Source organism: Rhineura floridana, chromosome 4 (assembly GCF_030035675.1).
Source record: "Rhineura floridana isolate rRhiFlo1 chromosome 4, rRhiFlo1.hap2, whole genome shotgun sequence".
NCBI lineage: Eukaryota > Metazoa > Chordata > Lepidosauria > Squamata > Rhineuridae > Rhineura > Rhineura floridana.
Window position 1 is genome coordinate 121,989,022 of NC_084483.1, and position 17,104 is coordinate 122,006,125.

A 17,104-nucleotide genomic window follows, 5' to 3' on the forward strand; every position below is an offset into this window, starting at 1 on the left:
GCTACAGCATATAGGGCTCATAATTACAGATACACAATGATTCAGAGGTTATAAAAAATAAGAAAATGAAAAATGTTTAAAATGTTTAAAAGAAAGTATACTCCACTTTAAAGCAGCCACACAGATTTAAATACTGTGGGGACACTTCTGCTATTACTGCTCTCACTTGTACATACAATAACACAATACCAGTCTGGGAAAATGCATCTTCAGATTTCTTGCTTTTTGCTATCTGCAATTTGTTGGTTATCTTCTTAACAAGTGCAGTCTGTCAAGATTTGTTAAACCAAGTATCAAGGGTTGCCCAATCCAGATACTTCCAGAACTGAGCCACAATTAGCCTGGCAGTCATCAGTAGGTAGCTAATTAAGAGCACATCCTTGTTTTCCCCATGGAAAATGTTTAAGAGAGGCCATTCAGGGGATTTGACAATCCACTGAGCAGTTATCTTGCACATTTCAGATAAATCTACATCCCCAAACTCAGCAACTTTCACAAGGCCAATACATGTGTTGGAAGGATCTTATTGCCTTTCCAGCACCAGGCAGTGTAATTAGAACTTATGTGTGACAAACAGAGAGGGGCCATGTATCATCTTTGGAAGATTCTTAGCATCACCTCTTTCATAGAGGCTGAAACAGAAAAAAAATGGGAACTTAGTCCATACAGAGTTCCATGAGGTTTCTTCTATAACAATGCTCTAGTCCAGCTCCCATTTTTTCATCCCATCAATGGGTCCCAGGCCCTCATTGATTAGCAGCATATCGATTTTGGAAACTAACCCTCTGTCATCTCCATCCAGACCACCCTACTTTTCTAAACATCTGTTTAACATGCAGTTGTCAGAATGATAATGTGTCAGATATTCAACAGATAAGAACAGATAATCAGACGATTGTATAAATAGGCCCAGTGTTAAATAGAAGGAAAAATGTCACCTACAATCAGAACTATACTTAATTACCTGTAATTGCTATACTTACCCATAATTATGTTCTTCTATTAAATAAATAAATAGATTTTTATCCTGCCATTCCTCCCAGTAGTAGCCCAGGGCGGCATTAAAGTTTATTCAAAATCTAGCAATTATCTCTTTTCACCTTAGACCACTTTGTGCATTGTCTTAGGCTGCAGTCCTATGCCCACTTACCTGGAGGCAAGCCCCACTGAATCCAATAGACTTCCATGTGAATACACTTGCAGACGAGTGCACTGTTAGATACATTTCATTCTCTAAATGACATTCTGGGCCCCTTGAATTTTAAATTATTGAATGGCTGGCTGACTAAAAAGCTAAAAAGAAAAACCACAGGGCCCCATATCTTTCATCATTACTTCCTCATTTTGCAGAGGCTATAAACTTTGCTATTACCTGTACGCACTATAGATGAATGACGCCGTTCATCAAGTGCCATGTTTCCAATTATGTGAATGATACTCCTTTGTATTTTGGGGGAATCTTTACAAAGATGGTATAGTTCTTGCAGCAGTTGAAGTCCCCCTTTTGATTCAATTTCATCACAATGACTAGGAACCTGAAATTATACAGGTAGTATAGAAATGATGTATAAACGTCTAAAATTACAGAAGTCTACTGTGAAACTGTATGAGACACAAAAGGGCAATTTGTTCATAATCAAGAGTCTTTTTGGAAGCAGCTAGAAAATATATATCCAGTGGTATTTCAAAATCTAGTAACAGCAAACATATCACGTGAAAAATCTTAGACATCCCACTGTGCTCAGAAATGATATTTGGAAAAACTGAATTTGGGCTTCTTTTTAAATTCCTTTTTGTCTTAGATCTGTTTTGTTATCATGTTTCAAGCTTCAAGTGCAGGGGTGGCTAGACTTTTTTGGCCCAAGGGTCTCATTTTACCCTTGGCTGACTGAGGGCTGAACGTCAGTGGTGGGCATAGCCATCCCACACTCTTGCACATTTTTATTTTTTTATTATTTGATTTATATCTCACCCGTCCTCCCAGTAGGAACCCTAGGACGCACAGGATATGTGTGTGTGCATGTGTGTCCTGCATGCACGCAAGCACACACACATGTGCATCTCCCCAACTACCTGTGCATCTCCGTTGAAATGGAGGGATTATTATTACCCTGTTCAAGACAGATCTGAATACTGGGCTGGGGGCGATTTGCATCCCCATCAAGGCCCTGGCCTAGATGAAGATGTTAAAACCTCTCTGCCCACCTAGGCTCATGTCTACTTTACTTATTTTTTTCTTTTGACACCACCAACTTCAGCAAAATGTTAGGAGGCAGAAAAAATTGCAGCCCCCAGGCCCATTCCAGCTATAAGAATGAGAAATTAAATATGGAAAAACATGGAGTCTCATGATTCCAAGGAGAGTTTAAGAGCTGTACAAAAGCTTCTTAGCAGGAACAAGAGGCTATATACTGCTCACCTTAATGTGACCAAACTAACAATAGTTATGACCATGGCCCAACCATCCAGATAGAAACCATTATAGAAATTGTATCTAGGGAACAGGCATATATTTGCAGATTCTTAATTAGTTTTTTTGCTGAGATTACCTTGGAATGGTGTACTAAGGCTTGTAAACAGAAGAGTTCTACTGTCTTTGCAGGGACGGTACTGAGACTTTCACAATAAGGAAGCCCATTTCCACCAAAACACCATAAGCCTCCCTGGAAGAAAAAATGATAATGAATTTCAATTAATTTCAAAAAAGTGAACATTAAAATTTTTGCTTACAATGAGATTAGGCTATCTTGGTATCTTTGATGGAGCAAATGGAATGGGGGGGGCAACTTCCAGCCCCCATGAGAGGTGAAACAACTGCCTGTTCCTTCCTGTTTATGGTAGATAGGACTAGTTGGCAACTTAGTAAAATGGGCAGACCAGCAAGAGAGCAGCACGCAGAACTTCCCTGCTAATTAAATTCCCTCCCAGGCAACCTATCAAAATAGTAAATATGGGAATGAAATTTTTATTTTTTCTATTTTTAAAACAGGTAATCACTAACATTTGTGTGTCCTGAATCTGTATCACAAGACAAAAGTTAAATTCTATTAAGAATGTTATTGTGCGTGGCAGGAGTCACCCAAGGAGATGGATTCAAGGATTTTCCATACCTGCATCATGTTAGGAGCTGGAAATAAGCAAATAATTGAGTAGTAATCCATTGTTTCTGCTGGCAAATAATGCTATACAAGAATGCTATACAAGAATCAGGAACCTACTGGCAGCCAGAATGGCTTTTTAATGGTTTCCCACATTATTTGGAAGATAGGAGAGGAAAACACAGACGTCAGGAAAAAAATGTTTTATTAAACCTTTCATCTTCCATCTTCATCAGTAATTCACAATCTGCATTGTTCCATTTTTATCAAAGTACTTGGAGTTAGGAACATACCTTCTGTGCAGCGATGGTCTGACTGCTCTCTCTTAAAGCCAATGATGTAAAGTATTGTACACATGGATCAAGATCTGTCTGCGGTAAAGCTGCCAGCAGCAGTCGAAGTTTGTCTTCTAAACAGCAAGCCTAAAAATAAAACCCAAATCACTTCTGTCAACATCTTCTGCAATAGCAAGCACCATGAAATTATGTAGAAACAGGAAACCATCTCAGTTCACACCAGAAAATTATCTAATTGTTACTGAAGGCACAGGCCTTTGCCTATAAAATCACAGGTACCATAGGTCTTGCATACCTTGGAAACTGTTTCCAGACATCCCACTCCCAACTTGCCCCCCTTAATATAGATAGTGAGGACCATCTAACAATAACAGCAATTTGGAGCAAATTGCACTTCCAGAGGTGGTACACGGATGAGTATTTCTCTAGATGTTTCTGCCCACTGCTAGCTCCAGGACTTGATGCATCTTTCCTTAGAACCCTCTTGTGTAATCTTTAATCACCTAACTAGGGGAAAAACATCAGAATGCTGCTTCCTTGGTGTTATATGATCCAAAACAATCACCACTCCTTTGCATCCTCTATGCAACAATAGCTCAGGGAGACATGAACCTGCTGGCCTGGAAAAGCAGTCTGTTGCATAGTTCAATTGTGCCCTAAATTTTACATAAATTACTGGGTATAACTGTTTCCAGGACAGTTTGCAGACCCCAGGTATGAACAGTGGTCTACTTTAGCTGAGCCCCATTGATTTGTTCATCTTACTTCCTGAACAATATGCCTGCTTGAAATATCTTGTGCCCTTTTCTGAACTCATTCAAATCCATCCTCTTTCTGTCTTTGTGCTTTGTTCTTTCCCATTCCTGCTATGGACTGTGTATCTACAGACACTGGTTGTGTAGTTTAAGGGAGCTGGGAATTGTTAAGGGAGATGTAAACTACAATTTCCAGGATTCTTCGGGAGGGTGCTTTATAGGTATGATGTGCACACAGCCTTCACCTCATTCCTGACTATGTCCCTGCCTCTAAACTCTTATGGATTCCATGGCTGCTGAGCTTGGCATAGCCTCAATCTCATCTTCACCTCTCACTCTGTTCATTTCAGATTGCATCTTGGTCCTGCTCTTAGATCTAAGCTCTGGTCCTGAAGTCACCATCAGCTGCAGAGACTGGATAAAGGCAGCTACCTTCTTTAGCTTAGGCAAGATCAAATAAAGTCTTAGATTTCAAAATGTTGTTAATCCACATAGACAAAAATGTCATTCAGCTATTATGTTAGACTAGCTATCATGGGTCAACTCCTGGGCACTAGCTCTCAGAATATATCTGTGAAAAGCTGCTCACCAGGGAGAGTCTGAATTTTATTATACGTACATCTCTTGGTTTTGATAAAAGGAGACTTGGCAGGAAAAATCGCAGGTCAACATCTTTACTTCGAGCTAAACCAACAGCAGTTCTTTGATCACTGGCTTGGGCAGCTGTTCTATATTGATAATCTGTATTAGAACAAACATAGGGTGAGGAATCCAACTAAGCAGAAATATTTTCCTCTGAGTATAAAGTTTTCTAAAGACCAAACAGCAAGCAAGCAATAAAAATGTGTAATGAAGAAATTCAAGTGGGGAAATATGGTATTTAACAGCATATGGAGAAGCAGGAAAGGAGAAGACTTCCCATCCTTCTATTTGGAAGGGATTGTATATAGAGGTAACAAACATATGTAAGTTAAAAGTGAGGAGAAAACAAATGAACTGCAACACTGACATAAAACCATAGTGTCTGCATTTAGTATTTTAAAATTTAACTTGTCAAATTAAAAATCCAGATAGAAGGCACTCACATGGCCAGTGATATAATTCTTAAAGTTCTGGCCTTCAATGGGTGGCTTATAGAAGAGCCAAAATTTTATGTTAAAAATTGCATATTCAGCTACAGGCAGCTTTTATCTAAGCACGTGGCAGACAACTCAAAAGGGTTCCTCTTGTTTTGGTTCAAGTCCTGGATACTAATCATAGCTCAGGCAAAGCTAGGCAGAATACTCACAGCTCAGAGAAGTTCCCAAGCCTTCAGACAGGATATTCCTGCTAATCTAATGAAGCTGGGAAAAGTTCTCTGGATGGCTGAGCTAAACTCGAGGCACACTCCTTATATTCTATGCCAGATGCAGAGAACCTTTGGCCCTCCTTATGCTGGAACTACAAGTCCATCATCCCTGGCCATTGGCCATGTTTGCTAGGGTGGATGGAAGTTGAAAGTCAGCAACATCTGGAGGGCCAAAAGTTCCTTTACATAATCACACCTTCTGGTTCATGTGCCTGCAGGTAGGGAGGAAAGTAGGGAAAGGGAGAGGCTGTTGCTCACATGAGCAGAGGGAAAGGTTACAAGTTCAGTGCTTTCTCAAGCTTGACTTGCAAACCCGCATGTGTCTTAATGCTATGGTTCAAGAATTTCCCCAAGCTGTTTTCTTTGGGCTGCACAGTTCCCTGGAGCCTTAAAACCCAGGTTTAGGGCATTTTTGCATACTTCTATCCAGGACTTGGACGGGATGTTGAGGGTGCAGTTGACAGCACACCAAAAATGCAGGTACTTTTCGACAATACTGAAAGTATTAAAGAAATGTTAAATACCATTTCAGATCAGCTCCAATTGCAAAACAGAACTAGATTATGCCCCAGCCTATGGTGGATCACAATGCGGCACCATTTCATTTATTTATTTTTGTTTGAGATTTTAAGAGCAAGAGAAAGATTCAAGAAAAAAAAGCAGACAGAAGAGGAAAGGCTGATAGGTCTGGTAAATAATGTAAACGTTGATCCTACAATGAAGGCTGAGATGAAATGGGATAGCAGATGTGAAAAGGCTATGGCAGTTTCCCAGCATATAGAAAATCTACCTAGTGCTATTGGCCCACTACTGTGCCCATGATCTGGGTTCACATCACTAGGAATTCTAGTTAAACAAAATGTACACATAAAATAAATCATTATTTTTAAAAACAAAATCTGAGACTCCAGTCCACTGGGAAGGTCTCCTGCACAGTTCTCTAGCACAGGAAAAATTTCCATTAGATTGTGCCCCTATCCCTTGGCCAGAGGGTTCTTTTCATAGTAATATTTGTGAGCTAATGGCCACAAGTTAACACACCACACCTATCATAACAGAATACATTACCACGCCAGTAGCGATTGGAGGCCAATTCCTGCACAGCTTGCAATCGGACCATTTTATCTTTCGACTGACTTCTTTTCACAAGGAGCCACAAGGCACACTCATGCTCTTCTGCGTCAAATATACTGAAGCATTCTTTATCCCCAAAAAAGAAAACATAATTTTTAGATTATTATAGTTGTTTGATTATATTCTGCATTGTTGGCAGGAATTGCAGATAACCTCTTCGACAGAAAGAATTTAAAGTGCGTTGTATAAGAGATGGGATTATTATGTGTGATATGAGCTGAAAGTATACTGTATAAAACCATTATTCTGTAATTAGTAATACTCTACATGTATATTGTGTATAAAAGTGTTCAAAGTGCTTCACATACATTATCTCAATATCCCTTACAATACTTCTGTAAAGTCAGTCAACATTATCAGCTGTGTCCAGCTGAGATATAGTGAGTTCACAGCAGAGATTTGAAATGGGACCCTTCTGGTTCACAACTTTGTTGTTTTGTAGATCTTAACCTGCAATCTTAAAAAAATGGTTATTCAAGGGTAGGCAAATTAGGTAGGGAGATTGAGCTAGACAGAACTGAAAATGGTCCCTTTCTGGAAGGAATAATCTTACATACACAGATGTAAAGGATATCTGAATATGTTATTCTAGGTAACATTTATATTAATTCTACTGAAAAAACACAGGTGCTCTGACTTTTGAAGCATAAACTCCATGACCAGAATAAGTGAATGAGGCTTGCCACTGCACAAAGATAAAAGTCAGGGGGAAAAGTAGAATTACAATCTGAAGATCAGTTTTACTTCTCAATAGTACACATGCGCTTGACACACTTATTTCAATGGAATATACTTCCAAGTAAGACTACTTAGGGGCCAAATTCTCAGTCAGGAAATCTACAACATCTCTGATGACAAAGGGGATTTAAGCGTAAAAAAGCATGAACTGATGGCTGGCATATCCAGAGACTATTCCAATAGTTTCAGCCACCATGCCACATTTCAAATGTTCAGTCCTTGGTAGGATCAAGTTCAATGTAACCTTTTATCAGGCTAAGGTACGGATGGCTCCTTTTCCCCGACAGACGCTCTGTGTCTTCATCAAGTGCATGACATACAGAAATGTTAAGAGTTTTCCAACATAGGGATGCAGTGATGGGGAAAGCTGTGTCAATTTACTTCATGTTTGTCACTGAACTGTTGAAGGCACAGAGCTTCTGTTGTGAAAAAAGTGGCAACCCTCAGTTGGAGCATGTAGGCTACTTGGCAGCATCAATACAAGCTGAGAGGGTGCTATGCAACGCCTTTCTGTTCCAGGACCCCATAACCAAAAGAAGAGATGCCCATAGAACCGAAGTGGCAAAGTACCGCAAAAGAAAGGAAAGAAAGGAACTGTATTTGAAGTGAATGAGGTAGGCAAAGCAGATCACCGATAGGCAACACAGTAAGAAACCTGGGGCTTACATTTTCACCATCATTACCTAGTTGTGAACCACCAAGGGCATTTCAATGGGCACGGTCACAGACAACTTTTTTCTTTTTTCTTATAGAGTAAATGGTTTAAATTTCCCTTTCATTTCTCTAATCTTTTGGAACAGGGCTCTTGTTCTACCCTTTTTGTTGTCCTCTTCTATTTCTATACAGTAACTATTGTAATAGTTCTCTTTGCCCCTATGTACAAGTCGCTGTATTGTTGCATTTAGGGTTCTGACTGTGTTTCTATCTCCTAATCCAAATCCAAAAGATTAGAGAAATGAAAGGGAAATTTAAACCAAGAGTAGGGATGTTGAATAATCAACAGGGAAACATACTGACTGACCGAGATGAAATAAAAGGAAGATGGAAGCAATACACTGAAGAATTCTATAAAAGAGATGCCAGGATGGTAGATTCATTCACGGAAGAACCATATGATGAAGAACCAGAAATTTTAGAATGCAAGGTGAAAGCTGCTCTTAAAATACTTGGAAGAAACAAATCACCAGGAACAGATGGCATACCAATAGAGTTGCTACAAACCACTGGGACTGAATCTGTTCAAATTTTGACAAAAATCTGTCAACAAATATGGAAAACTAAATAATGGCCAACAGGCTGGAAGCGTTCCATATACATCCCACTTCCAAAGAAAGGGGATCCCAGGGAATGCAGTAATTATCAAACTATTGCCTTAATATCCCATGCAAGTAAAGTAATGCTCAAGATTCTACAACAAAGGCTCTTACCATATATGGAGTGAGAAATGCCAGACGTCCAAACTGGATTTAGAAAGGGAGAGGCACCACCGATCATATCGCAAACATACATTGGATAAGGGAACAGACCAGGGAATTTCAGAAGAAAATCACCCTGTGCTTTATAGATTACAGCAAAGCCTTTGACTGTGTAGATCATGAAAAACTATGGAATGCTTTAAAAGAAATGGGGGTGCTGCAGCATCTAATTGTCCTGATGCGCAACCTATACTCTGCACAAGAGGCCACTGTAAGGACAGAATATGGAGAAACCGATTGGTTCCCCATCGGAAAGGGTGTGAGACAGGGGTGTATTTTATCACCCTATTTGTTTAATCTATACGCAGAATATATCATACGGAAAGCAGGATTGGACCAAGATGAAGGAGGTGTGAAAATTGGAGGGAGAAATATCAATAATTTAAGATGTGCAGACGATACCATACTCTTAGCAGAAACCAATAATGATTTGAAACGAATGCTGATGAAAGTTCAAGAGGAAAGCACAAAAGCAGGACTACAGCTGAACGTCAAAAAGACTAAAGTAATGATAACAGAAGATTTAAGTAACTTTACAGTTGACAATGAAGACATTGAACTTGTCAAGGATTATCAATACCTTGGCACAGTCATTAACGAAAATGGAGACAACAGTCAAGAAATCAGAAGAAGGCTAGGACTGGGGAGGGCAGCTGTGAGAGAACTAGAAAAGGCCTCAAATGCAAAGATGTATCACTGAACACCAAAGTCAGGATCATTCAGGATGGTATTTCCAATCTCTATGTATGGATGTGAAAGTTGGACAGTGAAAAAAGTGGATAAAAGAAAAATCAACTCATTTGAAATGTGGTGAGCTTTGTGGATACCATAGACCGCAAAAAAGACAAATAATTGGGTATTAGAACAAATTAAACCAGAACTATCACTAGAAGCTAAAATGATGAAACTGAGGTTATCATACTTTGGACACATCATGAGAAGACATGATTCATTAGAAAAGATAATAATGCTGAGGAAAACAGAAGGGAGTAGAAAAAGAGGAAGGCCAAACAAGAGATAGATTCCATAAAGGAAGCCACAGACCTGAACTTACAAGATCTGAACAGGGTGGTTCATGACAGATGCCCTTGGAGGCCGCTGATTCATGGGGTCGCCATAAGTCGTAGTCGATTTGGAGGCACATAACAACAACAGAGTAAATGGTAACAATAGGAGGCACAGTCTAACATTTGTGATGCTTAATTTCCAGATTGTCCGAAAGTGGCAGCAAAGGGCTAGCTACCAATAAAGAAGGCAACCCAAGGAGGGAAAAGGAAGGAGCGAAAGGTGTTAACAGAATTCACTGCATTGGCATAGGCCAATGGCAGAGACTATCCATGCCCTGGTTGATTAGTATACTCAATAAAGTTGAACCACATAGTAAAAAGTGTCCCGCTTGATAGAGACAAAGTTTGAAGTTAAATGCCTTGACCAAGCATTAATGTTCTTAAGGTTTAGTAGCTTCTATAAAACCTACCGTCAAATGGTCTTCGGAAAATTCTAGCATTTGTTTCTAGTATTTTCCTTGCTGCTCTGTGAAGCTCTTTTCTCACTTGATAAGTAATCCCTATAAAAACATTGTAGATTTAGTTAGGGTTATACAGTACATAAAAGTTCCTGTCATATTAAGCATACTTGTTATAAAAATAATCTCATATTACAGCCTCTCCCCCTCATACACATTTCTCTGGGCTCTGGTTATAACACAACCTGCCAGCCAGGAAAACTGTTTCTGACACCAAGGGCATGGTGTTGTGGGCCAAGCAGTGGCTGGCTCCCAGATACGCCAGAGGTTTCATGGGCCTTGGCTGCTTGCTCTGGTGAGAATGGGTGTGTGTAACATTAAGAATCCCCATTTAATACATTTTTTTTCTTCAACTGAATTTTAAAAGAATTTAGGCAAAACCCTGGTGCTACTGGAATACATTTCTCCAGTAATCTCCTTTATTAAATAGAGAATGCTTGTTAACTTTTTCTTCGTTTCTTAAGCGTCACTCTACATTTTTTTTAACAGCACAGAAACCCAATGTCTCTTACCTTGATATTCACTTGGATCTAAAGAAACCGTTGGTAAATAAATGTAGGACTTCAATTTTTCTTGCTGTACAGCTTGGGTATCAAAAGAGAATAATTTCTTTAAAGTCAGAACTTCATATGTAGCCAAGACGCAACCACTTTAAAAAAGAAAGATATCAGTGCAAGTATTAATACATAAATTTAGAGCAGGCTTTTTTTTAGATCGAAACTGGACACATCTCTTGTTTGCAGTTCTCTGAATTTAAAGACAACAGCCAGGCTCAGACTTACTGACTCTGGTCCAATAAACCATGGTTTATCTGCCCAGGAACAAGCTGTTGCATATTTGTGTCCTCCTTGCCCCTCCTCTCTTGCACCCAGCTTCAGCAAAGCTGTTTTAGTTTCTTAAAACACAGTGTGCCTGTAATATCTGAACCTGGTAATTGTGGTTTAAGGGCTTCCTCCAAAACCAGGAAATGAACCCGGGATCCTGATATAGAAAAGGCCAGAGTGGTGAATCATGCAGATATGCAACAAGCAGATTCCTCTGGGAATGGGTTTGGAACTTTAATTAATCAACTTTTTACAACATGCTAGCAGTTATTTTACAGCACACAATTTGGGAACTACTAATGTATCATCTCCAACGCTAACAATTTAGAAGACAAGTTTATGATGGCAGCAATAAGTACAGAAAAGGACAAGCTACCACCAAACGTTTCATTTCCCCCTTTCTGTTCCCAAGTCTGAGCAACCTTTGCATGTACCGTCAGTGCCTTGTGCAATAAGATTCATAGTATTGAGTTGTCAGATAAGGAGGCAAGGGGACAGTCTCACAAGGCTGAAGTACTTTGCACATGTCACTCAATTACACTGTCACAGTGTTCACTGCTTTACAATGTAGGCAACACACAGCTGACCTGCTCCTAAAATGAGCATGAAAAGATCCAATTTTTTTTCAATGCCTATTTTGAACCTAAAAAGGCAAAAATTGCTAATGACTTAGAAAGAAAGTAGAAAGCCAAGAAGAAATCCAAATCAACTGTTTTTCAGGACTCATGGATTGGTATTCAACTACGGCATCCCATCAGTGCAAGGATTTCTACTTCCGCAACAGGACTTTCCCTCATCTCATCCCCCACGCATGCTCCAAACCCTCCCCAAATGTGCTCCAGAGGTTTGGGGAAACTCCCAGAACAGATTTACAGGGCATGGGGGGGGGAGGGACAGAATGTTCTGCTGTGTAAGCAAAATCCTTGTGCTGATGGAACAGTCAGTTGCTGCTATGTTAGACTCCACCCAAGGTTTCTAAAGTGTACTTAGGCCTTTTAAGGGATTACTCACGTTTTCAAAATTGAGGATACCATTTTCTAATAATGAATTAAATGCTATATTTGACAATAATGTGTATCTTTTAAAAACTACAAATTTGGCATGATATACTTATTCATAATTTATTTCTGAAGTGGCCTCTGGTGCCAAGTTGCCCAACCCTGCTTTACACATATTTTTAGACCAGGGTGAGACTCATTGTGTGCTACAGACATTGGGTGACATCCAACAGATAGTAAGCAGCCATGTGCTTGCACAGTGGTATCTCTTCTTCCTCTCTTCCGCCCACAGCCTCTGTCCACCCCCAAAATATATTCTGGAGGGTTGGGGGACTGAAAGGGGAAATACAGGAACTGGAAGTCCCATTGCGCAAACACATTTCCATTCCACATGTAGACAGACATCACACTAACAGTTGAAATATTAATACAAAAGTTCATTGATACTATTTTCAGGTTATATATAAAACAGAAATAGATCACACTACTGCCATTTTAATTCTGTTTGGATGTTTGCTAGTTAAAACTTACCCTAGAATAAGTGAGCCAGTTAACTTTGCAATTTTCCCTTAAAAATGAAAAATTCAGTGTCATTGTATATACAAAACAAGCAGGATTTATAATATTAAATAATTTCATTACATCAGAAACAATTGGCTGGATCCAGACTTACAGTGCAATCTTAACCATGTCTACTCAGAAGTAAGTCCTACTGAATTCACTGGAACATACTCTCAGGTAAGTGATGTTCAGACCGCAGCCTAAATTAGCTGTACTTGGGTCCCAAATCAAAGTGCAACAAATTTTCTCTGGACCCAACCCAATGTTTTAAAAAGATACAGTAAAAGCATTACAGCTGCAATTCTCATTATTGTTACATGTTTTACATTTTGCCTAGGTTGCAATCTGATATGATTCTGTATCAGACTGCTATTTTTTCACCTTGTTTTTTAATAAATAAAAAGTTAAACAATTAAAAATAAAGCTGTAATCCTGTGCAGTTATCTGGAAATAACTCAATGAATTTTGTAGGGCTACGTTTGAGAAAATGTGCTTTGGATCAGGCCTGGCACAAGTGCATGGCCAGTTTGGGCCCTGGCTGATGGCCCCTAAAGCCCAGAGAGGCCCCTCCTTAGGGTGAGAGGGTGAGCCCCCTCCATGATCTGCGGCAGTCCCAGGTACCCTCCCCCCCAATAAATGCAGTGTGGGCTTAAATAAGCCTACCAGCCTAACCTACCTGTTGTGTTAGTGCATCAATGTGTGTGCCCCATGCAAAGCACATGCATGCCTGCCATCACCCAAGCAGGGACATCCCTAAAGCGTTGACGCTCCCACTGCTATCTTAGGTGATGGCAGGTGTGCGTGCTCAATGTGTAAAGCATGCACACTGACACCAGAGATAGGTGGGAAACGTGGGCCTATATAAGCCCCACGCCACCTGTATCGGGAGTGGGTATTGGGGTGAGCAGAGTTGTGAGCCCAGACAGGCTGGTGCCCAGGGGTCCAGCCATGCCTTTTGCCAGTCCTGCTTCAGATCAAGTTGCAGAGCTATTTATTTATTTACAGGTAAAATATTCTAGTCTTAGGCACACTCATTTGACAATAAAGCCCACTGAACTCAATTGTACTTCTGAATAAACATGCATTAGATCAAGCTGGCAAAGTCTTTTTTTTAAATTTCTATTAGCAGAAGCTACTTCATTGCTTTTTATATGGACAGGCTCCTTCTACCATTATTCTGACAAGTTTTAAATTACGAATCATTATTAAAGGGCTGCACTACCAGAAGCTATTTTATTTAAATAGCATACTTTGAGGATCGAGCTAAATTAAGGTGTTTAACTTTTACCAGTGACTCTAGTCAGCATTGTTCACCTTTTCCCCGGATAGCCACAGTTCAACAGCAGGTGACAGAAATGTTATCCATCACTAATATTAGTGAACAATATTTAAGCTACTCTGTATTTTAAAAATACTGTTTAATTCAGCAATTCACAAATTATGAATTAGGATTCACCAGATGATTGCAGTTGACATATAAAGAGGTCACAATTTTGCTTGTCAGGTATAGAATCAACAAAGAGATAACAGACAAAGTCACAGGAGCCTAAATGTCAATAAAATTACAGTGATTATTTTAATATGAACAACTATACATGTAAACATGTTCAAGTATATGAAATACAAAACTACAAAATACAAGTGATCTAAGCTGTGACTACTATATAACCTCACTATATGAAGTTCTTCAAATAATTCAGATAATAATTGATGCGATCTCTGGGATTGTATCTTGTTGCATGCTTCTTCAGAAACAAATTGATGAATTACTCATGAATTTCAACCATTAGTCCCCTTATTGCCTCACATTTTTCTTTCAAAAATATTTATTCCTTTCAGGAATTTACTACTGTTAATTCTTCTACATGCATGTAGTCAATATGAGTCCAATCTAAAGGACCATTACTTCAGGAATTGTGATCTAAAAGTGAAGTTTCCAAATCATAGGCAATGGGACATTGATATGCATGACCTGCTGCTGCTCAGCTGACATTCTCTGGGCGGTTACAGCAACATTAAAAACCATAAAAGTTAACATAAAAGCAGCCCTGCCGGATCACACCAAAGGCCATCAGGTGCAAAATTCTGTTTTCATAGGGCCAACCATGACAGGAGCACAATAGTACTCTTTTGCTCATGATCCTCAGGAACAGGTATTAAGAAACAAACTGGTTCCAATACTGGAGACAACAGATAGTCATCATGACTAGTAGTAATTGATAGCCTAAGTGATTAAATCACTAATAGGCAAAAAAACCCTTGTGGTTTAAGAACATACCTATAGCCAACAGATATTTCTATCAAACTTTAAAAAGCGAGGAAATTGAGCAGCTATAGTGAATGCACCTGGGAAGCAGGAGACCTGACCTCTTCTCTGAGATATTGTACTGCCCTACAAATCTGTCAAAATGCAAACACAATTTGGTCTTTCACAGTCCAATCCACTTTCTGTGTACTTGGAAGAATTTGGAGACAAGGGAGGAGGAGGTTACAGGAGAGGGAGAGGGAGAAGGGGAGGGGGACAGGAGGGACAGGAGGGAGGAGGGGAGGGCAGGTTTGATCATTTCCATGCATATTGAATTCAGTGAGATTTACTTCTGTGCAATATGCTTAGGATAGATGAAACTGACCTGGGGGAGGGGTGGGAGGGGGAGGGAAGGAAAGGTAGGGGTAGGGAGGAAGGTGGAAGTGAGAGTGGGGTTAGTAGGGGGAGAGAGGGGAAGAGATTGGGTGGGTGGGCACTGGGCAGAGAAAAAGCCCTTTCCTTTCCAAAAGGAAAACATTGGTAACAGTATCATAATTTTTCAGGGTTCCCCACACCTTTTTATTCTACAACAGGCACATGTAGTCTCCCATCCAAATTCAAACCAAAGCTGTCCCTGGCCACATCCACACCAGACATTTAGAGTTGTTAGGAGACACCCTGTTCCAGATCTACAATTGCCAGCATTCTCTGGGAAGAGGGGCTGACTTTTAAACCACTCTGGCCACTGGATCTCTGTCAGGGGAATGGGAGCCTCCTAACAACTTTCAGCACCCTTCACAGACTACACTTTCCAGGATTCTTTGAGGGAAGCCATGACTTTTTATTGTGGAATAAATGTCTGGTGTGGATGTGTCCCCCTGATTAGCCAAGCTAAACAGTTGTTAGTCTAGCTTTTAGAACACTGACAGTTGGTTCTTACTGAGCATGCATGCACTATCACAGACTCCAATGTTCATTTCCTGTATGGGAGTATGGGACAAGGTCAGTAACAGGATTACATGTACTCTGTGAACACAGCTGATTTTTAATTAATTTCAACAAATTATAAGACCACTGACAGAAAAAAGTCCAACAGGGGTCTATTTTACTCTTGTTTTACACTTTGAACTCTCAATTCTCTCTGAGTGTTTTATGTATTGTCATGAAAACTTAGAGGGTTGTTAAGCAAGCATTTCTGAGTTCAGGACTATACATTTTGTAAGATTTTGTTCTGATATGAGCTTATGGGAAGCAGCAGAATGGCATGGGGGTATTTTCAATTTAACATGGCAGTATGTGAAAAATTCATGCTGGCTATAGTATACTGCCACTCTCGTGGCTGTATACAAAGACTGTAAACTGCAAAACCACAATGTAAATGAGAATAAATAAAACCACAAACGGCAAAACACTAATACAGCTAAAGCCACTAAAATGTCTTCAGATTAAAATGCATGGGAAAATAAAAAATTGTTCAGAGTGCCAAAAAATGGACACTAATGGTAGTATTCCATGCTAGTCCCACTCAGAGTAGACCCACTGAAGTTAATAGACATGACCAACTTAGGTTAATTAATTTCAATGGATCTACTCTGAGTAGGGCTTAGTTGAACAGAACCCCATTACAAGACTCTCCCACAGGAAAATACCAGTGAAAACCAAACTGACTGCAGCTAATGTATCATTCATTTATCTTAAACAAGACCTCTGCATGGAACAGAGATGAGCCAATCTGGCAAATAACTCATCAGTAAAAAAAAGATTGACTTGTTTCCCTTTACCTAATAATTATGGAATTGCACTTACTGATGTCCTTCCATGATTGGTCAGTCTTCCGGGCTGAACCAAGAGCTCCTATCTTTCTACAGCAAATCCCACAATAAGCAGCCAGTGACATTCTGTAAAGGTATGAAATGGTGAAAAAGCGTATCAGTCTACAGAATGCTCTCTCTTACACTCTTGTCCCATTTACCCCTGCCAGGTTTTTGCCACTGCCCAGTTTGCCCTAAACCAGGGGTATCTAACATGATGCCCTCTAGATGTCATGGACTCCAATTCCCATAATTCCTACACATTGGTTATGCTATCTGGGGCTGATGGGAACTGG

General features: G+C 39.8%; 1 protein-coding gene across 3 annotated transcripts in view; it reads right to left on the bottom strand.

The window, feature by feature from the left end:
- The window catches only part of SERAC1 (serine active site containing 1), a 38,820-nt gene that overhangs the window by 18,919 nt on the left and 2,797 nt on the right, over positions 1 to 17,104 (bottom strand). The window contains exons 2-10 of one of the 3 annotated variants that reach the window (XM_061624245.1): positions 16,804 to 16,895; positions 12,723 to 12,759; positions 10,882 to 11,018; positions 10,322 to 10,411; positions 6,566 to 6,697; positions 4,769 to 4,890; positions 3,392 to 3,520; positions 2,550 to 2,663; positions 1,373 to 1,535 (exon numbers count right to left, since the gene is read on the bottom strand). In XM_061624245.1, coding sequence (XP_061480229.1) covers positions 1,373 to 1,535; positions 2,550 to 2,663; positions 3,392 to 3,520; positions 4,769 to 4,890; positions 6,566 to 6,697; positions 10,322 to 10,411; positions 10,882 to 11,018; positions 12,723 to 12,759; positions 16,804 to 16,895 — 1,016 coding nt within the window. Of the gene's footprint in view, positions 1 to 1,372; positions 1,536 to 2,549; positions 2,664 to 3,391; positions 3,521 to 4,768; positions 4,891 to 6,565; positions 6,698 to 10,321; positions 10,412 to 10,881; positions 11,019 to 12,722; positions 12,760 to 16,803; positions 16,896 to 17,104 lie in introns of those variants that run through there. The other 2 variants (XM_061624246.1, XM_061624247.1) reach the window with 2 other exon arrangements.